Source organism: Pavona decussata, unplaced genomic scaffold (assembly GCF_977016875.1).
Source record: "Pavona decussata unplaced genomic scaffold, jaPavDecu1.1 SCAFFOLD_87, whole genome shotgun sequence".
In the NCBI taxonomy this organism is placed as follows: Eukaryota; Metazoa; Cnidaria; class Anthozoa; order Scleractinia; family Agariciidae; genus Pavona; species Pavona decussata.
The window spans coordinates 5047501-5072515 of NW_028145504.1; the positions used below are offsets into that span (position 1 = coordinate 5047501).

At 38.4% G+C, this 25015-nt stretch overlaps 2 protein-coding genes across 2 annotated transcripts in view; both read right to left on the reverse strand.

Annotated features, from left to right (window-relative positions):
* LOC146474965 (uncharacterized) overlaps positions 1-1266 on the reverse strand; it is a 12476-nt gene extending 11210 nt beyond the window's left edge. The window contains exon 1 of the mRNA XM_085116709.1: positions 1-1266. This exon is cut by the window's left edge and continues 26 nt beyond it. Coding sequence (XP_084972835.1) covers positions 1-983 — 983 coding nt within the window. The 5' untranslated portion in view covers positions 984-1266.
* Positions 1267-8220: 6954 nt separating this feature from the next.
* Positions 8221-24320, reverse strand: LOC146474966 (uncharacterized). Its single transcript, XM_085116830.1, has 16 exons — positions 23883-24320; positions 23208-23406; positions 22540-22760; positions 21738-21885; positions 20425-21006; positions 18862-19325; positions 18054-18175; positions 16166-17275; positions 15415-15514; positions 14138-14297; positions 13479-13542; positions 12946-13012; positions 12627-12724; positions 11408-11534; positions 10251-10385; positions 8221-8595 (listed from the first exon to the last, which is right to left on the reverse strand). Exons 1-16 carry the CDS (start codon positions 24318-24320, stop codon positions 8221-8223), a joined length of 4410 nt encoding a protein of 1469 aa, XP_084972956.1.
* Positions 24321-25015: the final 695 nt, after the last annotated feature.

Below are 25015 nucleotides of genomic sequence, written 5' to 3' on the forward strand. Positions count from 1 at the left end.
CTCTTAACAGATTTCAAATCCACGGCACGAGACCACGAGACGTGAAACGAAGTACTAGCTTCCTCGCTTTGCGTGAAGTAGAAATGATCTTGGCTCTTCATAAGCAGTCTTTTTAGAATAACGAGGGGTCCAGTGTAGCAAGCACAAAAATAGTTGGCTAACCGACCCAAAAGGAAACACTGTTTCTTGAGATAAATCGTCTTGTAATCAAGCGTTTCTAATACGACTCTGGTCGAACGGAAGACATCGGCGATGCTCTCATGTACTTGAATCAAGACACCCGTATCGTCGCTTCCCCCGAATTCTGGAAACACTAATACTCGCCACAATTTGTCAAGATCGTCGGTTTCTGGCGCTTGAGTAATTCCTTTTAAATCCACAGGGATCTGATATGATTTCTCTTTGTTTTCGAAAACGTAATTGTTGATGTTTAAATTGTCAAATTCCTTCCACCCATATCCGATCATTACGCGAACGGGAAAGTGTCTTAATTTGAGAAATCGCAGATTGTTACCATGTAACTTGCCCTGAAGGATTAACTTATCTTCTACAAAATTCTGAACTTCATCTAGGGTAACCTTTCCCTCAAATATAAAGAAAACGTTGGATACCGGCGCTGTTTGTTCAGTATTTGCACAACTTGCTGCCAGCCAAACCGACTCTGAAGCGGACATTTTCGCCAGCTTTCCAGCTCGCTGACGACGAAGGCTGCAACACAAAATGAGTTTCCTCGCACAATAACACAGGGGAACAACAAGAACTGTCGAACCGACGAATAACGTGAAAAGAACAGTATTTAAAATCCAGTTCACCGTGTACAAAACCACTCTTACCAAGAAAATCGATTCTGTTGGGTGAGATAGCCGTCTGCTCTTCGAGCGAGCTGGGTTATTGTTTTCCGCCAGTCTGTCGGCTGGGGATGTTTGGTTTAGACGTTGATTATTACGTGAATATGCCCAGCATCCATCGTCTGTAGAACACATAGTCTCTAATCCATCACCATGAGACGGTACAGTTGACAATAACGATTTGCACGAGAACTCCACTTCTGCTCTCCCGCCGTTTCGTTTTGCCCATCAATTGCCATATTTTGACTGATCGTTCTCTTTGAACGCGCAAGTCAAACTTGCGATGAAAGCATGCCTGGGAATTTCAAATCAAGGTTTATATTTCCATTCCTTGCTCCCAGTACTGGTTTCCCCCATCAAAAATCGTTCATTCAGTCGACAAGTTAATCACAAAATATATTACGTTCTGTTTCTTGGGAAACGCCGCCACGTTTGTTTATCTTTCGCACACTTAGAACAAAGTCGACGATTGGTTAACATAACTGTGACATAGATTTTGATTGGTTGATTATTTTTATCAAACAGCCGGCGCGAAAAAAGAGGGAAAACTGATTGACACGATCTCAGTGAAAATCTCAATAATTTTTATTCAGCAACGAGCACTGAAGGTGACCAGTGCTAAACTTGCACATTGATTTTTTTCCACCTGCCAGCGTTTTCTGGCAAAATGTTTCATTTTGTAAAATAAATCGCCCGAATCGGCAACATTCCTTTTCTTAAAGAAAAATGCATATGTATACAAAAAATATTGAAAGAAAGGGAGGCAGCTGTTTGAATGTGTATTGTACTTTCTCCAGGCAAACATTTTATGGAGAAATTCCATAATATTTAGCATAACAATAACTTCGCACAGAATAGCCAAGTTATGGCAGATTGCAACCGATTCGATTGATAATTAAAATTGTGTTCTTTTCATAGACATCAGTTAAAATAAATGTACAGTGAAAAAAGTAGATATTTATGTAATATCTACAGCTGAACAACTTGTCTATTACGTTGGTTAAATCAACAATTTTCAGTTTATTCTCGAGGGACGAAACAAATAGAACATCCTGCAATTTTACCTGAGCCGATACATTATTAATAAGGTTAATGTTATTTTACAACAGCAGACTGTCAAAAAAATTCAAGCGAATTACAAAACCATGTTTGGCACCCGCAGATCGGTTTGATAGTTTATTTGTTTATTGTGTTACCGACTCCACGGCCGATAGAAAAACTTAGAATGTGAAAGTTTTTATAAAACGGAGGGGGGACTGTTATCTGTGGCCATCCGCTAAGAAACCAGCTTTAAGATAAAACTATTTTTACTTGTCCCCTGCTTGGAATGGTTAACTGAGAAAAACCACAGGAGTTGTCAGTGGCTAATACAACCAATCCACAACGACCAGCTAAAAAATAGCAAGTAATTCTTCTCACGCATGGAAGGGGTAAATTTTGAAAATCACCTTCAGCCCTTCAGCGATTTAAGCAAATGTTTGATTCATTAATGAGCAGTGTTAGTGGCCTTCAAATTTAAAGTGGTCCACTCGTTAACTGCTTTGGTCAGTTGTCTTAATAACATAAAGCTTCCATTAGCGTTGTGAAATTTTAAAGTGGGAAAGAGTTTTACTTAAGCAAATAGAGATAACTAATTTATCCGGATTACACGTGAGTCAGTATGACGCATGATGTAACAATAAGTTTATCTCGAGTCTTGGGCCTCTAGATTTCGGGGAAATTAGGTTTAATGTTCATTTTTGTTACTTTCAAGACATAGTCAGAACTTTTTTTCTGTATCAGCAAAAATATATAATCTGACGTTTATCTGATTACTTCCATCGAGTATACTATTTCCGACCCAATCGTGGTCTGAAATCTGTAAAATGAAAAGATCAGGGTAGTACACCATTTCACTCTTCACATACAGAGTATCACTGAAAGCAAACTCGTGTCTTATTTTCCCCAGGGACAGTAGAGCAAGGGAAACACGCGAAAGCGAGGAAAATTTCCCGTCTCGCGAGGTGAAGCAACGGGTAAGGGAAGAGAAAATTTAATTGGAAAAGAAATTCAACCCGTGCAACTATAAATTAAACCCAAGACTTTAAGGTTTTTTTTAGACAGATCTATTTATAAATTTTAATGGAAAACAGTAAGACGAATATAATTTTTATCTTTTCCCCGATGTTATCCGCATTCAATCTTAAAGTTTTATCAAGCCGAAACTGACACTCGGAATTGGTCAAGAGAAATTTCGGACCATTTCCGCAGTCAATATCTAGTTTCTTAGCATATTCCACTTGTGCGAAAAACTCCAATTTTTGGTTAACCGTCACCGAAAATATGTAATTCAGTCCCAAGAAAAAAAAGTCCTCCAATAGGCTACAAATTTCGACGAGCAAACAATTAGATCTTCTATCATAAACATTTATTATCAAGATCAGTTGAATGTAGCTGTTAATTGGCTAGCAGCTGCCGACCGCATGCACAAAAGCCAATTAGCTACGACCAATTACTGATTCGGCTTATTCGTCACCGACGGATTTCTGATTTCGCACGCTCGGCCTACAGCTGATTGTGTTCAAACAAACAAATTCAGCCCATTATCCAATATGACAAATATGTTACCAATGATAAGGCTACGGGTCTCAGTAATGGCATTTCAAAACCGGACTCAAGCATTTTTTGAGGTTTTATGCCGTTTGTTGCCCTTTGACCACGCGAAAGTTGCAGGATTTTGACTGCCAACTGCCACTTGCGAGGCGGACCACCGAAATCTGTTTCCCGCCATAACACGAACCGGGAATGTGTCCTGGCTCTTTCTCCCGTTGAACGGAATGGGTTGCTATATTCTAGAGTGACAAAAATATGTAACTTTCCTTCTTCAAATGCAGGTTTAATTAGCCAAATAATTACACTTGTGTGCGCATTTTATACATTCTATTACCTCATCAAAAGAATGAATAAGGACATAAATAAAAAAAATAAAAATAAAATAGCAAACAAGTAAATAAATAAATAAATAAATAAATAGGTAACTGAATGCATGAATGAACTTTGAACGAACGAGCGATCGAATGAAATGAATGAATGAAATGAATGAATGAATGAATGAATGAATGAATGAATGAATGAAGGAAGGAATGAAGGAATGAAGGAATGAAGGAATGAAGGAATGAAGGAATGAATGAATGAATGAATGAATGAATGAATGAATGAATGAATGAATGAATGAATGAATGAATGAATGAATGAATGAAGGAATGAAGGAATGAAGGAATGAAGGAATGAAGGAATGAAGGAATGAAGGAATGAAGGAATGAAGGAATGAATGAATGAATGAAGGAATGAGGGAAGGAAGGAAGGAAGGAAGGAAGGAAGGAAGGAACGAACGAACGAACGAACGAACGAACGAACGAACGAACGAACGAATGAATGAATGAATGAATGACATCCTCCCCCGGTCATACGAGATTCTAAGAAGAAATTCTAAGGTCAAGAACGTCAAACAACTCGGGGAGCCCAATCGCATGCTCATATGATTATGCTCCACCTGCCTGGCTCCCGAATCTTTGGCTACATTTGACAGTGCCGAAAAAAAAAAAATCCTCATTAAGCGAGCACCACAGAGACCCTCCGCCAATGTGTCACAAAAAAAAACGTGTCTTGTCTTAGGAAACAAATTCAGAATCATTCGGGGCATTTGATCTCTGAAGTGCTCTTCTGCTTGCATCGCTTTAGTTCATTACCATTTCAACCAGCGTGCACGGAAGCCACAGATTGCTTGAAAGCCATTGCTCCAAATGCTCAGTTGAGATTGTGCATGAGATTACCACGCGGAGACTTCCACTGCGTATTACGCTTTTCTTCCCTTTGATGTCTTTTTCTTGCCTACCGGCTTTTGTTTCTTGGCCTTGGACTTTGGACTTTCCGATGGTTGGGTAGTAATGGCGTCTAGCTTGATCTGAGCGGTTCTGGGGCGAAAACTTGGTGAAGGGCTGAAAGCTAGAGAGAGGAAAACATGAGTTTTGTTGGACTTAACCTAATATGCCTAATTATATTAGTGAAGTTCAACAAGAACTCATCCCAAACTCAGTTACAAAAACAGAAACACAGGTAGGATTGTGTAAAACACTCCGCACGTATTTTCAACGCGCACACATCAAGGGCATGCACAGGAACTTGCAAAGAGACCTGGAAGCGAACTAAATTAAAGAACTTTGTCAGCTGGGGCACATGCGCAGTAGAGCCGGTAGAGACTAGATTTGAAACAATCAACTCGTCGAGGGATATTTGCCTTTCCGCCATTGCAAAACCTTTCAAAGATATCTCAATAAAAAGCGTCGTAAAAGTTCAGTTAACTTTCCGAAGATCTGACGCGAGTCAAACAGATGAAAAGAGCTTCCTGAACCTCCAACCGTATTTGAAAATGTTCGGCGTCTGGCATGACATAGTCCCTTTACCTTTCTCATAGTGCTATGGTTACTTTGAAAAAAGCAATACTGTTGCTTTTTTCCCTTGACTTTGAGCGGACTCGTGCTACTCAGTAAAGAAATAAATTTATTAGATATCAAGATTTTAATAACTGACATGAAATTGGTTCAAATGATCGAGTCCAACTGTTATTGTTTTGCTGCCAGATTACCGTCATGTGTCGCCGCTTTGATGAAAGTTAAGTATGATAAATGTGCACTTACGATGGTGTTAATGGACAACTACGGAATAATATTTGAAACTGAAAAAAATGTTAACTGATTTTCATCCAATTCGGTAAGGGAAATGGAAATTCAAAAGAAGTTTGAAAGAATTAAAAATATATAAAATCGCCATAATGTAAGTCGTAGCTAGGTATTTGCATGTTTTCTGTCACAGAATCACGGCGTTTCAACGCACTGAGTCGCCAGGGAAAACAGGATGTTTTCGTGGTTCTATGCTCGTGAGAAGCTAAATACAGTTAAACTTGATATTGGCAAAATTTATTGTATTGACTTATTGAACGCATCGAGAGGATTTATTGAAATTTGTGTAGATCACTCTTCTCTAGATATTGGTCCAACTGTTTGTCGTAGAAATGTGAGTATATTTTTGTGAACCAATCTCTGATCTTATAGAGCGGCTCCCAGCTGATAGAAAACTATACTGAAAACTGAAAGGTAAGCGAAACAAAATTGAAGCATTTTTGTGTACACAATAAAACCAATTACGACAAATAGCATGACAAGCATGACAGTGGCAGTGATCACAACGAAAAAAATATTCTGAAGGGAAATGAGATCTCAATGTTTTTATTAGCTGCCTGTGGAGATGTGGGGATTTTGGTGGGAACAGAAAGCTGAAAACAAAGATGAAGAAATTATTATGAGATATCCGGTCAATATGTGATATTGGAACCATTCCTAAAGCGATAACAGGAAGACTTATGTTTATTTTAACTGTCATTTATTGGTCTGTACACAGCAGAAAATCTTTATAAAAATTTCAAATTTCCGATGCTATGTATTCAATTAACTTGTAGCGACAAAATTAAAGAATAGACAATAAGAGAAATAAGAAAAAGGCAGGTTAAAAGTGCAGGTGGTATTTTTTGGTCCATGCAAGATAGACACTTGCTGTCATGTATTCCATTCATCGTTCGAATGAGGTTTTTAATTTACGCGGCGACGATTTCACACCGAGAATTCAAAGAAATGAAAGGCCAAATTATAATTAATATTCGGCTTAATAAAAGTGGCCGATTCGTATAGATATGGAAAAAACAAACGATTTTCAGTGCCTTGGGCAATAATAATAAAGATTTTCAAAACGCTTCACCCTCATGATCATAATTCGAAAAATGACTGTGTACAAATTATATTGTCTGCTGTGAAGTTTGTTTTAAAAAAGCAATAAAAACCTGTCATGTGACCTAATGTATGTCATGTTGCTCATTTGTTCAGCTGTTTTTGTTGCCACATTTCACGAACGGCTCATTCCCAGTCCTCTCCCAAATAATTACAAGCCATGGACGCGCTCTGTGAACTGTCACAAACGTTTCTCATTGACAAACCCTATTATATTAATTTTAAGATGCAAAAGCTTCAAAGACAAAGCCGGAAACTGAAAGTGAGCCGTACTTTTTATTTTAGCGCAAGACAGTGATGGATTCTTTCATAGAAAACCGATAGATGACTAGTAATTTGTGATTTGTTCAATCTTCACTGTTTTACCGGCTATTTTATATTTTTTTTCCCGAGCAAATTGCAAGCAGCTCTTGTTGTTTCTTTTTGTCATCACTGCTTTGGGTTTAAACACTTTCCGACAACTCGGGAAAAACGAGCTGTTATTTAGTAGGACCACTGGTGGATAAAAACTATACACAATTAGAGGTTTTTTTAAAGAATGCGGTAAACAACAACGCACGTTAATTAGCCTACAGTGTTTTTCCGCCATCTTGGATTGAGTCCCAGTAACTCTCTTGGTCGCTAGCTCATAATTACCCAAAAACAATTAGTCACGTGCACACTTGAAATGGCTACGCTCACCCCATCAGACAACATGTTTCGATCAATGTCACATTGGTCTTCTCACCGAGGGTTATTGAGAATGGAACACACACGTGTCAGTATAACACAACATTTCTTTATATTACCTGCTACAGGAAGATTATCTTTTAACTCAAACTTAGTAGTTTTCTTGCTCTGATATGGTGAAGACAGCCACTGCTGATCACTAGAACTTGGTGATGGAGAATGCAGGCGTTTACCCTTTGGTGACGATCCTCCTTTAGATGCTCTGTCTGTTTGGGTTTTCTTAAAAAAAAAAAAATGGTTTTTCATTGCCATCACTAATTCAGCTCCATCGTACTTCAAACATTTATTTGACATGATCATCGTTCTGCTACTTTATTAATTAGACCGTCTGAATGTGACCAGGCGACAACCCTTAGCAAACAGACTTTAGACAGCCTTCCAGAGAGCTCCTGAGGTCGTCGAGGCTGAATGTCTGTCTAAAAAGCGTTGGAGAGATCTGGGAAATCAGTAGCGAAAAAAAAAACAAAAACAAAAATAAACAAAAAAACAACAACAACAAAACCTTGAACGGTGAACAATATTAAAAAAAAAAACCCTCCCAACTAATTGATTTGAATTTCTTGCTATAAACCATAATTTCCCGTAGGTTTCTCACATCCTTCCCATTTTCAAGCATGGGAGAGGCTTTATCTTAATACTAAGACAGCTCCTGAGTACACTGATTCCTTCCTTTGCTGATAGACTCTTTGGTAAACTCTCAATACAGTCAGGGACAAGTTTTCCTACTTTACAGTGCCAAGCAAGATCATGAATAGCCACCAAGAAGGATACGCATGAATGAAAACAACTGGGAACAGGTGGGAGTATTTTAATTCTTATATAGTCTAATTACACTTTACCGGTGTATATCCCTGGACTACTGATGTCTTTCGCCTTGGCTCTTGCACCTGGCCGGACGCTGATATCTTTCTTTGCTGTGTGATAGGAGGCAGCTTCTTTACTGGCTGTTTGACGGTGGGCGCGTCTCCAAAACTGACTTTCCTTGTTTCCTTCTTGTCGACAAATTTAACTAATGATACGTTTTCTTGGTTGCTTTTCTTGTTGTTGACTATTGAGGTGGCCGCCATTTTTGCTCCGGCTACATTCAGGACTGTCCTTGCGTTAGACTGTTCTTGTTTTTCTTTCCTCGAATTCTCTTCATCGTTTTTGTTATCTCTTGCCGTTTTTTTCTTTCCTTTGCCTTTCTTTTTGTCTTTGTCCTGCATTGGAAAGTGAATATGTAATTGTTAGAAGATGTTCAAAATGCAATTGACAGCCATTCATTGCGCGATCGTCATAAACTAAACCAGTCATATTATGTAAGCAAATGCAAAGGTCGCTGTCGCTCATAATGCCATTCACATGCATGAAGGACTTACCAGTCAGCTCAGTCAATTTTTCGGTCCCAATCAAGTCAGTCCGTCAGTGAATTTGTCAATCAATCAATCAATCAATCAATCAATCAATCAATCAATCAATCAATCAATCAATCAATCAATCAATCAATCAATCAATCAATCAATCAATCAATCAATCAATCAATCAATCAATCAATCACCAAGTTAGCCAATCAAACAGCCAGTTGCCATTCAAGCACAGTCATTGGCCAGCATTTACTAACTATATATTTCAGTTCCATCAGTTGTAGTCAGTAATATTATTGAACGTTCTTTCAATATAAGTCAGTAGGATTCTTGTGACTTTTTTTTTTGTAATTTGTTTATTTTTATTTTAGCACACGTTACAATACTTAAAGAAATTTTAAAATTAACTAATTACAGTTTACAGTTTATCTACAACATACCGAGAGGAAACAAAGGAAAAGTTACAATTTACACTGCTCGGAATAAGTTACTCAAAAACACGAAACAGTACTTAGAAATAACTACTTACAAGAACTTAGTTACAAAACACTGCTTTCAAAACTACGATTCGCAACTAGTGAAAACACACACAAAAAAGGAAAAGACCGAAAAAATGTTATGAAATAAATAGTGACTTGAAACCAACATCATTTTCGCGAATCGAATTTCCAAATTGTTGAGTATATACTAGTAATGGAATGCTTTCGAGTGCTATACCGTGAAATATCCCACGAGTGACTTTGATTTTTCTTAGTATACATACAAGCGTTTAGGCGAGTGTGTATACAAAGAAAAATAAAGTCACGAGTGGGATATTCACGGTATACCACGAGAAAGCAAATTGCATAACTAATTTATCCGAAGCCACTCATTGAATTAACATAAAACGACACTCTTTAATGCTTTAATAGCAAATACAATCAGTGAAAAAATATTCCACAAATTGGCAACGTTTCTTGAAAGTACATAATTTTGATAAAAAATTAAAAAAAATGAATAGGTACTTCTCTTTAAAAGTATAAAAGCCTTTCAACAAAAGGTAAGATCTATTTAGGAAAAACTCATTGACAAACTTTTTATTAGGTCCCATGGAACGCCAGGATTTTTTCGTGGAATACTACCCGTTCCATACCTCAGAATATGCAACGGGTTTCTAGCTTTCTGATTGGCTGTATTCTCATTGGCATGAGATAAATAACATTAAAAAACTGGATCATTGTATAATGCAATTCCAGGGATTTGATTGGGTAAGCGGCCATGGTATATGAGCCATTATACCATGCCCGAGAAATAGCGACCATTAAAATGGTCTTCTGGTTGTTCTTGCTAAGCGAAACCAGCAAGTTCTAACAATATTTCTTGATTGTTTTTAATAAAACAATTATTCCACTCGCTCTTGTTGGATATGAAATGATTATAGCCAACTCGGCGCTTCGCGCCTCGTTGGCTATCGATCATCTCATATCCAACGCGCGCTCGTGGAATAATTGTTAAATATCTTCTTGCTTTACCTCCTCCTCTTCAATTTCAATGACTTCGTGTTCATCAAATGGCGTCACAGCAGACTGTTTCCACTCCCAAATAACGAGAATTATTTGTCGAACTTGAGGATTCAATACAACATAGAAGAGAAAAAATGCAAATCCCTGTTGGCAAAACAAAGTTATTATCATAAGTTTTTCATCCATAGACCCCGAAGCACATATTCTCTTGCCCAAATTTTATTTTCTTCTGCGGCGTGGGGGAACAGGCCGGCGATTTTGTTTAATTAAAGGGGCACTGTCACGGCGACTCTTCTGTATTATGGTTTAAACTGCGCAAATATTTGAGTAAGAACCTCTTTTTTTTGACATGAAATTAAATTGCTCTTAAAGCACCGGGATAAAAATATGAAATGATTTCTCCGAGAAAGAATCAACTGTCATCAGTTTTTGGCAATTTTTCCGAAATACTCACTAAAGTAAGAACTTGAAAAAATTGGCCAATTTTTTCAAGTTGCAACCATTTTCATACTAGCCGTCCACAGCCAAAGATGAGCGATTCTAGTTTCTGTTCACTAGTAGGGTTATTGTTAACAAAACTGAAACATTATTTGAGCGTTTACAGCCATACAGATATGTTTGTTGGCTATTCAAAGTGACACTACTGACACTGTCCCTTAAAAACTCAATCTTATAGATTTGTAGGTAAAGCATGAGCTTCTGTTCTGATAATGCCGAGATCATTGGTCGGTTCAAAACAGTATCTCTGACACATCCCCTGTCCCCTTAGGGCATCCCCGTGATAGGTCACACACATTGGCCAATTAAATTTTAGCATATGGCAAAATGTGCGTTATGACAAACTTTCAACTGTGATTTTAACTATTGCGTCTTGTGGGTAGATTCCAAAAACGTTATTCAAATAAAAACTTCTCATCTGACCACTCGTTTTCATATGTCACGAGACAACAAACATGGACATCTGATAATTCTCCCGGCACTTAGTTGTACATCGCTATTTATATTTGAATGATGAAGAGAAAGAACTTGATAATATATGTTTTTGCTTTTGAAGAGGAGAGGACCCCAATATAATCCGGTAAGTTCATTTTACATTTCGTCGGTAGGGATATAACGTTCAGATACGGACTCTAGTAAAAGAGAAAAAAATATGAAACAAAAATTACCTGCAGAGCGTTAAAAATTGTGAAAAACGCGTGGTACACATCCCGGTCGATGTTCAGTGACAAAGATCCCAGAAGCCAAGTTACAATCACAGTGATTGTTATACACACCACTGTTTTCAAGCCGGACCTGTTGGATTAAACAAAATGATATTGTTTCGAAAAAATTGTGGCAATTTATTATCTAACTGCACGGTCAGCTATATCAGTTTAAAGAAACACTGGTGATGTACAACGATTCAATGAAATCATGATCTGCCAATGCCTTAGTTACGAGGTATGCTAGTAACGTTTAAAGAACGCTGATTAAGAACAAGGCCAACCTGACCAGACTAAAAGAGCTATCACCGGCTGACACTGCCCCTCTTTTCGGCAATAGGATAACGGGTATCACTATTTCTCGCTGGATGGAATACTAGTTTATCTCCAGCAGTAGGTCGATTACCCTTTAGGGTTCACCGGTGCCTATAAATACATTGGATGGAGAGAGACAGAGAAATAGACAGAGAAAATGTCTTGTATAAGAAAACAATACACCAGAATAAACAGACCAAGGTATAACCCAATCATAGGCTTGTACCGAGGTTATAATAACCGCTTTTCAAACATGATGTGTTGAGTATTGTTGTTAAGTCGTTTTCCAGCTCCGAAACGACAGACCAGGGGCGCTATCTATTTAGCCAAAACTTTTGTTTGGAAATTCACCAAACCTTCCTTGTTGAAGGGAGAGAGCTTCGTTTTCAACTCCAAACTTGTAATCTCATGGGTTGATCAAAAGTGTTTGTGATTGCGCAGTAACGGCACAAACATCAACATATAAGGAAATTCTCTACAAATGGAACGGTCATTTTCGGCTCCAACCAGTTGGAACTGAAAAATTGGTCAGGAATATCTTCCGTTTGATCCACACGTGGCATTTGCATTTCAGTTTGTTGAATCGAAGTCTTTCAGCTCCGAAGATCACAGACCAGAACTTCCAAATCACCGACTTTAAAATGAAAGTCCGCTTCTCTAACTGCTAGGCCATCGAGCCTCTGATTAAGGGTGTGTCATGGTAGGGCTTCAATCTAGGTTCAATCCAATATGATCCGTCACCTGATCATGAGGCACCTTACAGGCTAATTATTTCGTCACAAGGGGTGAGGTTATGGTCTATATATTATGCATCAGCGATGTAACTGGCTCAGTGTATAAGAACGACCATCATTTTTTGAAAGCTTACTTGATAACATTTTTTTTGTCTTCGTTTTCATCAGCGTCGGCCGACTTCCTGTAGGTAACCAAAGCTTTCACCAACAAAATAACCAGTATAACTTGGACCTAAGAAAAAAAACATGGTAATGATCATAATTAGAAATTAACCTCACTGTATATTGTTTGCACGAACGACCTTGGCATTTATTGTTCAGCCTACATGAGGTTTTAAGACGGTTCAAACCAGCTCAGAAAAAGTTAAAAACTTCAAAGTTTTCGTTAGAATACGGTTAACCTGCCAGACATGCCGGCACACTGTTTCCATGGAGTGTCTACTCCGTACTCACCAGTCCCAATGTAATCATGGGTGTTGCCACGGACCAGCTTAAGGCGTCACTGAATGAAATCCAACAACTGAAACATATAATCAGCGCTGCTTTTAGTTATATGTCATCTGAAGGAGTAACGTCACCTATTTTTAGCATAACGGTTTAGGAAGCCAATTTAAAAGGTATTTCTGAGTGTACGAACAAAAACCTAAAACTATCATGCAGCAGTTTTGTCAACAAGTACTAAACTAGTTCACTTGAAGGATACATAACTACTTTTTGTTGCGGGTGGCCGGGATGTAAGTAGCTTGCAAATTGAAACAATCACTCATTTTCCAAGTTTTTCCCTTATGTCTTCAGTTGGTGAAATCGCTTTTAAATGTGAATATAGTTTCCTCTCCGTCCGAGGAATTTCCTAATTTTATGTAAGATTAAAGGTTCTTAGTCACGGATTTAGTCCAGTTTTAACCAAAAAGAACAAAATGGTCCCTTGGCAGTTCTCCTTCAATGTCATCCAGAATCTTAAGTATCATGCCAAAAACGGTACTCACTGTGGATGTTTATTGTAAGTGTCATACTTGGACGCAAGGAGAGCCACAGCAAACAAAGGCAAACCTACACAAAGAGACAATGGAACATTAGTGCTTCTACTAAAATCAAACTTCAGTACATAGAAAATTAATAAAGATTGCAATATAAAAATGATTAAATCGATAAATAATTGGATATATTAATAAATCAATTCACTACTAAATGAAAAGGTCCGTAATAGCAGCGCGCCTTCAACTTATCGCTATTGAGTTGGACAATGTCTTCTGGAAGAATGTCTTGGAAAGAAGCTATATTTATAGCAATCAATCATCGTCTGTAACTTGACAAACTCGAGCGAATTCTAATGATGATAGTACGCTAGAGTGAGCTGTAGACTGAGAAAGCAATGAGAAAGCGAACGAGTGGGTAGAAGAACTTTGAACGAGTGGGTAGAAGAACTGGTCAGGATTTCTTTAACCTTGTGATGAGCCACGTCCTTTGCACACATGATAAGTTGGCGCCCTCGACTTCGTCTAGAAAGGGACTGCATGCTATTACCGCTTGCTATATATCAACAATCAGACTATTGTTCAGAAACAATTCTAAGGATGCATCTCCACTTAGGAGGGCTTCGTAAATATGGCCCCAGTAGTTTATTTCTTAAAGTGCTACAACTTGCCCCAGGCGCCTGCATAATAGAGATTGATCTTCATCCTCTGCTTGGTTTCACTGTCTCTTCTTTTTGTAAAGGAGAAAAGGTAGAGGGCCTGGACAATGAGCCAACAGACAGTCACAAGAGATAGATAGTTCATAGTAATTGCAACGACAGCACAAGTAATCTGAAAAGAAAATGTAGCGATAAGCAAAACTAATAATAACCACGCATGAAACACAATAGGGGAAGGGGAGTGCCTGCATGGATGTCCAAAACCTCGAAAGGCACGCTCAACAGTAACAATATAGAATTTTGAAACTTGCCAATTATTTCATTTATCTCGTTTAAAGCTTAAAGTTGAAGACAAGTTAAAATCAAACTGAAGGGCCTAAACATTTTTGACAATTCTTCATATTCAAAGTAGGCACTAATCCTTTATTAACCTATCTAGACCGGGGTGGGTGGGATTCTGCACGCGGCTTTTTTGAACCCGAATAACTTTTTTAATATTTGTGCAAACGCCATGAAACTTTACGACTTTTTCAGATATTTATCTGCAAACAATTTGATGTAGTCGTTAGTGTTTGTTGCCTTTGATGTTATCATGGCAATTGCAAGAAAAGAAATTTTTCTTACAGTAACTTTTATGTTTTTAGCTCATATTAGTGTTGTTTTCAGTAGAGGTTTTGATTACTTTTCGCTCAATTTTGGCCCTTTCCTTCAGTTTTGGGGAAATTTTTGATTCGTACTTCTCATTATTTCGGCTGCAGTTACTTGAGTTTGCAGCTTCGTTATAAAAATACGAAAACAAAGTATCCATTTCGCTAGGTTTTTCCAAGGTTCACTAATTTATTGCATGGTTATGGGGTTTCAGATCGAGTGTTTCCAGTTTTTCAACTTCGAATTTAACTCTGGTAATCCTGGTGGTTTACAACATGCACTAGCCTATAGAAGCTTTTGAGAACTAACAAACCCCGTGGGGCCACAAGTGGCCCACGCGGACGGAGTTAAACCCGGTTTCTGTACCGTGGATGAAGTGCTAATCAGCCATCGTGGGGTTGGTTACCATCAGCAATATTTTGCCGGTACACATTTTCACACCTGGACGAATAGAGACAAAGAAGCGCGAAGGTTCTGTCTAAAGAAACAACTTGGTGATCCAACGCGCTAACCACTGCAGCGCCTCCACTATCAGGGCACAGGGTGGACCCAAATTTTAGTTCAAGGGGAGCGTTTAGCTTGTTAGGCTTGTGGGGCTGGCTGGGTTTGTTTAACAGTTCACTGCAACAACACACTCTTACCTTGTTATCTCTTGCATCAGCTCCCGCAAGGAATAAAAGCTGGGATAACATTACGCATGCAGCTTGGGTCATTTGCATATCCCGCTCAAAACGACAGCCTCTGTATAAAATGAAATTAATAAAAGGAAGAAAAAAAAGAAAAAAAGAAAGAAAGCCCAACTTAGGTTTGAGAAGCGAATCCCTGGTTTCATGCCTCTTTCTTTCTTTTTTTTTTTTGTCGCTGAATACAAGATGAACGCAGGTTAAAGCATTTAAGTTGAGATAGGGAGGGAAAAGAGCTCACTGTAGAATTTGTACGTTATGTAATGACAAGTTGCCCGGGGCAAAACTGTACATTATATTCTTGCTGGGGGGACCTATCAAAAAAGTAACAAACAATTTTTTTATTTTATTTTATTTTATAATTACCGCGCGGTATTAATAAAAGCAAGTGTTTATAAATAAGGCATTCATGGTTTAATTATCAGTATATTCAGACAATTAATACAATTACAAAGCGATGTTTATCGATTGTGAACAACATTTTTTCAGCAGCAGTTTTTCATTTTTACACCAGCATTTTTTCATGGCGTCCACGTCAATTACAGTGTATAGGCCCGAGGATACAGAAACAATGGGCATAAACTCCCTTTGTTTAGCAAACAATACGCTCATGCAAAGGCAAACCTAGCCTTGAATCACTGATCTTCCTAACTACAGATGGAACGTCCGATACATGTCCTACCTCGTGTTGCTATTTTACTTTACTTACCTCATTTCGCTACGTTCCTTTTCGTTATCCTCCATTTCATTCTCTGGTTGTGTTTTCATATTTTCCTTCTCCAGGATGTAGTATGTGAAACAGGGACAAAGCACTGCCAGGACTTTACGCCATGTTAGTTTTGCTTTCAATCGGCTCAAGAACGTTCCTTTTTCTCTCTTTTCCTCATGTTCGGCTTCAGTTTCGTTCTTTTCAACATCGATCTCTTCTGCGTCATTTCCATTCCTTTCACTCTTCTTTACCTTGTTTGTCGATAAAGATGGTTGCCAGTTAAAACAACAAGTTGTTTTTTCGTCTGCTTTACTTTCATTAAGCTGCGACGACTTGTCATTCGTGTCCAAGGTGTTATTGTTTGGATGTTTCCTCAAATCTTTGCTTTTATCATTACTACCATTCCCTGTATAGCTCATTCGGTTTGTTAAATCAGTTTCTGTGTTACTACCAAGTCCCTTAAGTAACATTTCACAATTTCGTTTCGTCGCCTGAGCTCCCATTTTCTTGATTTGAACGTTTCTGTCGTGACCCTCTTGTGGTGTGACAACCGATACAGCGACACTTGTACTTGTAATCTGTCTCTTGATTAGCGCTGATTTTTGGACACGAGACTCTTTACCTTTACAGTCTGGCGTAAGTGATGTCACGGTCTCCTCAATAAATGTGTCTTCCCTTTGTAAACCATGAATCATGGAAGAAACCACGCTCATTTGAGAATGAGGAGTAGGACGCTTGGTTTTGCTTGTATTTGCAATAGTAACAGTCTGTAGTGAACTTTTTCTTTTTCGATCTTCGGGAGAACACGAGGAACTTTCTTTATTAATTTTGTTAGTTTCCATCTCATCTACGTAAATGGAGCGGATCGCTCCTTTTTCTAATAACTTCTTCTCCTTTCCGGTAACATTGCTTGATGACCGACCGTTTGACATTTGTTCATAGTTTTCTATCAGAGGAGTACGCTTTTCGTAACTGACAAGTCTCACATTGTTATCGTCTTCAAAGCCCTTGTTAATTGCCGCATTATTGTTGGTGATCTCAGCTTTATTCTTTTCCTTTTTCTTCTTCTTGATTTTGGTTGAACCTTTCATTTGAAATTCTTTTGCGCATCTGCAATAATTTGTTCAATCAATCAATCAATCAATCAATCAATCAATCAATCAATCAATCAATCAATCAATCAATCAATCAATCAATCAATCAATCAATCAATCAATCAATCAATCAATCAATCAATCAATCAATCAATCAATCAATCAATTCGTCAGTTAGGGAGCCCATAAATCAATTAGTCTGACACTCGGTCACTCAGGTCTCTCCATAAGTCAGTCAGTCCGTCTGTCTCAGCCTCTCTGTCAGCCAGTTAGTCAGACAGGCAGTGAGTAAGCCAATGACTGAATTACTCAATAATCCACGAGAAATTTCACACAGTATCATATGTCATTTGTGGATCCAGATCCAGATCCTTTGTGAGGGTAGGTGTGGTGGACAGTTAACGTATTTTTACCCGGAATAAATAAATAATTACTTGAAACAAACTCTGCCATTGGAGCCTTATTTTTTTCTAAAAAAAGGGGAGCTTCCCCTAGATCCGTCATTGCGTGTTGCTCGACACATAATAGGGCCAACATAAGGTTAACTGATAGCTGAAAATTGGCCAAAATTTTGACTGTCAGCTGAGAAATGACAGTTTTTTTAAATGACAAATTTTAAGAAAACTGTTAGCTGAGATGTCTAGACTTTGCCTGAGTACAATGTGAATTTTACCTGCAAATATCTTGTCAATAACTGTGTAATTGATGCTTGGAGAATAAGTTGCTGAGGAAGATGGCTACCTCTATTCCTTTTTGAATTGGATAAGGTTGCCTGTAACAAACATGATACTTACGATACAGTTACCACAGCTGCTACAGTTGCTGTTGTACCGACGGTTGCCACAGCCACTCCAACGTACACTTTCTTGGGAATCGGAAAGGTAGTGGTGTTGTTTTCAGGGATTTCCGTAGTATTCTTATAAAATGAATAAACACATCAGGAAGATATAAAATCCTGTGGGGATGGCATTTAAGATGGAAAAATCAGGAGTTTTATTTCTTCGTCTTGGACTCAATTTTTGGAGAAGTGACTGAAATGTAATACCCTTCCAATATCAATACAACGATCCAATCGATAAGGAATGGCACGAAAAAAAGGCACTGAAATCATTCTACATCCGTTACTCGCTCATTCACTCACTCACTCACTCATTCCCTCACTCACTCACTCACTCACTCACTCACTCACTCACTCACTCACTCACTCACTCACTCACTCACTCACTCACTCACTCACTCACTCACTCACTCACTCATTCACTCACTCACTCACTCACTCACTGCACTATGTGCAAACTCTTTTATGGTACACCGTTTGGTTACTGTTTGGATATGAAAGCCACTAATCACCAAAATGTAAAGTATTTAAAACCACACATGGGGCCGCACTTGACAAACTTGAAATTGCTTAGCATTTTGGTTTCTTCTTCTTCTTCTTCTTCTTCTTCTTTTTTTTTTGACAAAAATTGAAAAGGAAATTCAAAGACGCTGGTAATAAGCCGTACCCTTGTGAAGGCAACTGATTACTAAACGTCCATGGATTTCAAAATTAAAGACGAGGCAGCCCTTAAAATAATAAAAAAATATTTAACCCACCTCAACTTTTTCCCTTGTTGCTATGAAATCCTTGAAAAGCGTCAAATTAAACGTATTTGTCTTGTTGGTTCCTTCGATGGAAACGTAAAACCATCTGCTTGAGCATCTTCTGACATAAATTATGATTCCTTCTTTCACGAATTCTTCCCGAGAGACAAAGCGTGGCTTTGTACAACCTCCATTGGCAGTAACATTGCAAAAACCACTGCTCTTAAGATCCTCCAATCCAAACACACGGCCACTATTTGAAAATTTGTTTCCATGATCCGATCTGCAGAATCCAAGGTCAAGATGATAGTTCCTTGGGTTCTTATCACTCATCGACATCGAGACATCTCCTCCCCCACTAGATCTTTCGAAAAATAAGGTCTTTATCCCTATGGTGTTCTGTAAGTCGTACTTGTAGTACTTCATGGAGTTTTGCTCCACACTTGACGTCAGTTCCTCTTCTTCCTCAAGAAGTGCAGGCTCTAAGTGAGAAAGAAACAAAGAAATCTCTGTGAAGTCTGTGAAGAACACTCGCAATAGCTTTCCTAGCAAGTGCCTTATGTACACCGCATGGAAAATATTAATGTCTTTTTCTCTCTTTTTAAACCAAGAAGCCATGTTATCGTCGTCTTAAATGAAGGGGAAACAAACCACTGTATATTACGTTTCCCGGGCTCAGCTTGCACCGTGTGCTCAGGGAAGTGGTTGAGTCTGTCAAATAAGGTATTTTCATGCAAATGCATTCAATGATCCAATTTGATACATGGGAGACATGTTTAAATCCAAGGTTCTTTCGTCAGTTAAACGAAGCTGAGACTGCGGTGTAGTGTGAATACTGTTCTAAAATGTGCCATTGACTTAAATACGATAAAGATCGATAAAAAAGTGATCTGATTTGTTGGTTATTTCTTTAAGTACCACGTAAGATTCGCTGCTCATATGATCACAGAGGGCCTAAAAGAGATCAAATTGCCATTTGGAAATTATAGTTTTATCAGGTGACTAGCAAATAGGAAAACCTACAGATCTCAGAACTAAGACGAAGAAAATCAGTAAAGGCATCAACCTACTTCTGATACGACCACAAAAATTGAGGCTAGATAGCAACAATTAAGCTTCACAACGACAAGTTGGTTTCTTTTGTAATGAGATTACAGGATGATAGAAAGAAGTCATAGAAAGGTATAGTTGGCTTAGTTAGAAAGAAAAAATTAAGTTAATAGAATAGTATCTATATATCCGAGGAGTAGTCCCTATACGGGGGCGTGCTGCTGGATAGGGTATGGTTTTTAGCCCCGCTGCCCTGAACAGGGTATATAATTTCAAGCGAGTCTTAACCAGGGTCTGGACATCCTTGACAGGGTATAACTGAAAGACTGTCGTCAAGTATTTAGCAATCCAAGAGCGGAGACTACTTATCTGTATTTATTTAGTAGGTCATCAGTCAACATTACATCATTTTCAGGACTAGACATTAGCGCTAGCGGCACCCCCATACACAAATATGGGTTAAGTACCCCTTTCCCCCGGGCCACATTTATCCAGAAGGCTTTGCTACGGAATATGAAAATATTCACTTACCGTAACAGGAATACTCGCGCATTTTTTTCACCATGTTATTTACTTCCGCAAAAGTGTTAGAAGAAACAACATGATCAGCGTCGGGATCACTGGCAATAATGTTTAGTTCTTGTTGATTTATATTCTTTCCAATCGCTATGACAAAGATATTAACTCCATCTTGTCGGAGCAAGGTAGACGAGTTAACGATGGCGTCCATTCCCGATGTGGATCTTCCATCGGTAAGTAAGACCAGCACTCTTGGAACACCGAGTTCTTTTGGTCTCACTCCGTTTGCTGGATTGCCAAAGATCTGTTTATGGGCCTTCAAGAGAGCTAGATCAGTTCGTGTACCACCCGCTTCGTACGTTGTTGCTCTAATCGCATCGAGCACGTCGTTCTTGTTGATGAAGGTGTTAAAACGAAATATTATTTTTGGAAAAGAGCTAAATCTGATGAGGGCTATTCTTGTTCCTTCAGGATAACCGATGTTAAAAAATTGGCAGACATTGACGACAAAATCGAGTCCAACACGAAAGTCAGGTTCTTTGACGCTTGCGGAGGAATCCACCACGAAAGCTAAATCCACAGGATTTTGACAATCTGGGGAAAGAGCGAATAAAATGAGATTTTGACAATCTGGGAAAAGAGCGAATAAAATGAGATTCTAACCGGATTGGATTGTGACAGTATGGGTATGGGGAATAAATCAATCACTTTCACTGCTTCGATTATTTTACTTTTTTCCGAAAGCCATTCATCGTAATCGCAATCGCTCATTCAAATTCCACCTAATAGAAAATTGATAACAACAAAGATGTCTAGAGTTAGTAATCAAACAGCCCAAACGAAAGCGAGATTCAGTGCGCAAGCGTACAAACTAAATTGGGTCACCGTCTCGTTGTTTTTGACGACTAGCTTCATTGTTTTTACCTCTTCGTAAAGCGGTCTTTTGTGTGTGTGTTTTTTAGATAAGTAATAGTTACAGATTGTTCGCGTCCAAGAAACTCCTCGTAATTATAGTGTACATGTTGCATTATTTCTGTAGTTCCCCCATCCAATCTTCTCGAAAAACACTCACAGTTAAACAAATAAACAGAAGGACAAAAGTCACTTTTAAAAGTATCCTTTGGTTCAGAATCAATCATGTAATTAGGCTATTCGAAATGAGTCATCTTTCTTAACTGAAACCACTGTTTTCGTCGTTCATAAGTAGCACTTCCTGGGTGAAAATATCTTCTAAAACAACTACATCCAGTCCTTTTATACCGCTATTATTACTCTCAAAGGGAATGGTGCTATCAAAGGTATGAAATGTTAATCAGGCTCATTACCAAGACAACATGCAATAGGCGATGGTCCAGGGCAGCCCTGTGAAGTGTATTCGCCCTTACAGCTTGTAGCTAGTTTGCAGCGTCCTTTTCTTCTCTCTGATGTGCACACTGGACCTTCTCCTGACGGTGGGCATGGAAGACCGAGCGCCTAAATTCGTTAAAAGAGAAGTTAATAAACGATTAATATTAGTAACATTGCCTGTCCTGAAATTTGCAAGAGAAATTTAGCTTCAAAGACGTATATAACTGTGCCGAAAACACGTACACAAGATTGCATAGTTGCATGGTGCCTGTTCCAACATTTGAGGAAAAAAGTACCTCTACATCTGAAGACATACATGAAAAGCAAACATGTATATAAGATTGTACAGCTTCATTTGCATAGTTGCATGGTCCCTGTTCTGACATTTTGGAGGATAAAATTTACCTCTGAAGGCATAAATGTGAAGCAAACACGTGGATAAGATTGCATGGCTACGTTATAGTTGCTTGGTGCCTGTTCTGACATTTTGGAGGATAAAATTACCGCTGAAGAAAAAACTAAACTGTGAAGCAAACAAGTGCTTAGGATTAAACGGCCACGTGCATTCTATGAATGCATTATTGCAAAAATATTTTGCTTTTGATAAGAAGTTTCCCAGAAATAAAACAGAGGCAAAGAAAATTCAGTGGTCTCAGTGGGATAGTTCTGTTCACCGAGAATTTTGATAAAGGCACCGCCCGTCAAGTAATGAGCTGTTTTTCGTTTGGTCTTCCGAATTGCTTCACTTTGATAGCAATGAATAGGTCTCTATTGTTTTACCTTAGCAGCATGTCTCCAGTGGTGGAAGAGTTTTTCTATCCCTGAAGTGCTTTTTTGAATAATGTAAGATAACTCTACAAAGCTGTATTCAGTTCCATTGAAGAACCTTCCCAGATTCCCAGTGGGTAGGCTGCTATTATCTGCTGAGCTGTAACCATTTTTCCATAACCACGCAGCCACTTGGAATCCAGTGGATGGGAAGGCAACTCTCTCTGGCTGACCTGCAAGTGCATTGCAGTACATGATATGAAAAAAAAGGACAATAAATCTACAAGTTTAGAATTATAATCGGGATGGAGGCAAAGTTTGGCTCACTGTTAGTTTTTTAGTACTTCCTTTTCAATACTGTTAGTTTGAACATTCTTTCAGAGCCTAGACAGTCTTCTGTCACCAGCCTACTCGATCACTTTATAGCATTGTTTAGATCTGTGAGGTGATCATGTGACCGCCAGATAAGGTATTTGCTGTATTACAAAATAATTTTGATACTGAATAACTAAACTACAGGCTAGGTGACGCCTGCTCACTTTTGCCGTTCGATTTTTCTTGGTTTTCTAATTGATAAAAGGGATGAGCGTAACTACAGGGTAGCCAGAAGGGGGTGAAACTAAAAGTGTTTAAAAAAGACTGATTAACTCGGCAGCATGAAATAATTACATTATACTTACGCGTTATTTTCGAGTTTACTGAATATGAAGCCAGTTGATACATGCGTCGTCCAATCAGAGGAAGGAATCCTCGACTGATGTATTTCCGTGCATCATCTCTGCCTCCATTAACCGAATTTCCCAAGCTTGCAAGTCCCCTGTATTTTTCTCCATTAGAATTCTCCTCCGTAAAGCTCATTCCTGAAGTATGATATAGGATCTAAGAACAGAGAAGATTTTTGATTTGTTAGCCAAATATTTCGTCGCCCTAAAAACAAATTTGAATGCGATACTGATATAAGGACAAAAGCATGGCATAAAAATATTAATGACATGCCGACAGCTGTTAAACCGAGTTAGAAAGGGAAGTTAAGGCAAGATAGCCAAACTACTGATGCAAAGCAAGAAATCAGATACTTCCAGCTAATTTGTTTAATATAAATAACAAAGGGAAATTTAAGGAACTTGAAATTCGAAATTACAAATATCACCAATGAGGATCCGTTAGTTGGGATGTATAGAGGAAATGCTTTTGCAATTTGACTTATTTGGTAAACTTCGTTTAAAATAGTCCCTTTTACTTAATAAAAAAAGTTTATCTTCATAATCCACTCAACCATAATAGTACATTACATAAACGCATTTCAGTTTGCCGTTTTTAGCAAACACATACATCGATTGCTTCTTCCAACTTACTTGTGCGGTAAATGCCGCTATTTCCTGTTTGCCAGAAATGTCAGCCGTACTTAATGCTTGCATGTAAAACGGATATAACGCCCTCGTTCTGGTTGTATCTCCAACCATGTCAAGATACACTTCCATAGAAACATCAATGTTCGGCGGGATAGACGGGACCATAGCGGTATCGAAGACACAGCAAACGACGGTGTCATCTGCGAGAGTTAAATTTCTTAAGGTGGCTCCTGGGCAGTCCATGACTTTCATATAGTACCCACGGAAATAGGGAGAGTACCTTGAGACACACTGACTCACGCATTCAACATTATCTGTTCGAAAAAGAGATAACAATATCAGATGGCTCTTTACAGACGCTCCAGTCTCACTACTATTAACATCGTCGTAAGATGGCTCCTCCCAATCATAGTCATAGCAAGAGAGGATGAAGTACTTCATCTTGATCCTCTTGGTCTCAATGAATTCTTATAAAATCATGAAGTTGTCTTCAATAAGATGAAAAGATTGTTTTCAGTTGTTTGAGGTAATAATCGGGAAAAATCAGTTTATTGTATGGACTCATAATGTTTGTCATCCCGCAAAGTTTGAGTAGCATCGGATAAAAAATAAATAAATAAATAAATAAATAAATAAATAAATAAATAAAATAAAATAAATAAGAAAAAAATCAGAGCAAACGCGTTCTTTTAGTATTCTGCTGATTCGGGATGCGTTTATAATTATTAGGATGTTTTTATTTATTTCAATCGTAAGCCTAACTTAAGCTAATTTTTTTTGCGGCGCTAGTTAGCAGTAATTAGAACATCCAGACAACGAAGATGCTGTAAATTTACGACAGAATGTCAATTAAAACTACGGTCTTCTAGCAAATATAATACAGTTAGCCAATCTAGTGATGTAACTGTAGGTTCAGTTGTCTGAAATCCAGCGAAAACTTCCGTTGAAGGCTATCCTGGTTTACAGTAAATGCACTTTGAACCAAACCTCATCGATCTAGCACTTGTTTGTTCTTTTTTTTTTTTTGGTATGCACATATTCAATTTCGTTCCCAGGGTCTCTCCTCTTCACGTCGAAGGTCTTGCTGGCCAAGTACGAATACATTCAGCTGTGTCACTCACTCAGTATATTGGCAG

Excerpts from the sequence above, each read along its gene's own strand:
- LOC146474966 (XM_085116830.1), bottom strand. The coding sequence starts at position 24,320 with ATGAAGTACTTCATCCTCTCTTGCTATGACTATGATTGGGAGGAGCCA. Across the intron at positions 12,725-12,945 it reads CCATGATTACATTGGGACTG|GTCCAAGTTATACTGGTTAT; the intron begins GTGAGTACGGAG and ends TTTTTTTCTTAG. Across the intron at positions 11,535-12,626 it reads GACAAAAAAAATGTTATCAA|GTCCGGCTTGAAAACAGTGG; the intron begins GTAAGCTTTCAA and ends TTAATCCAACAG.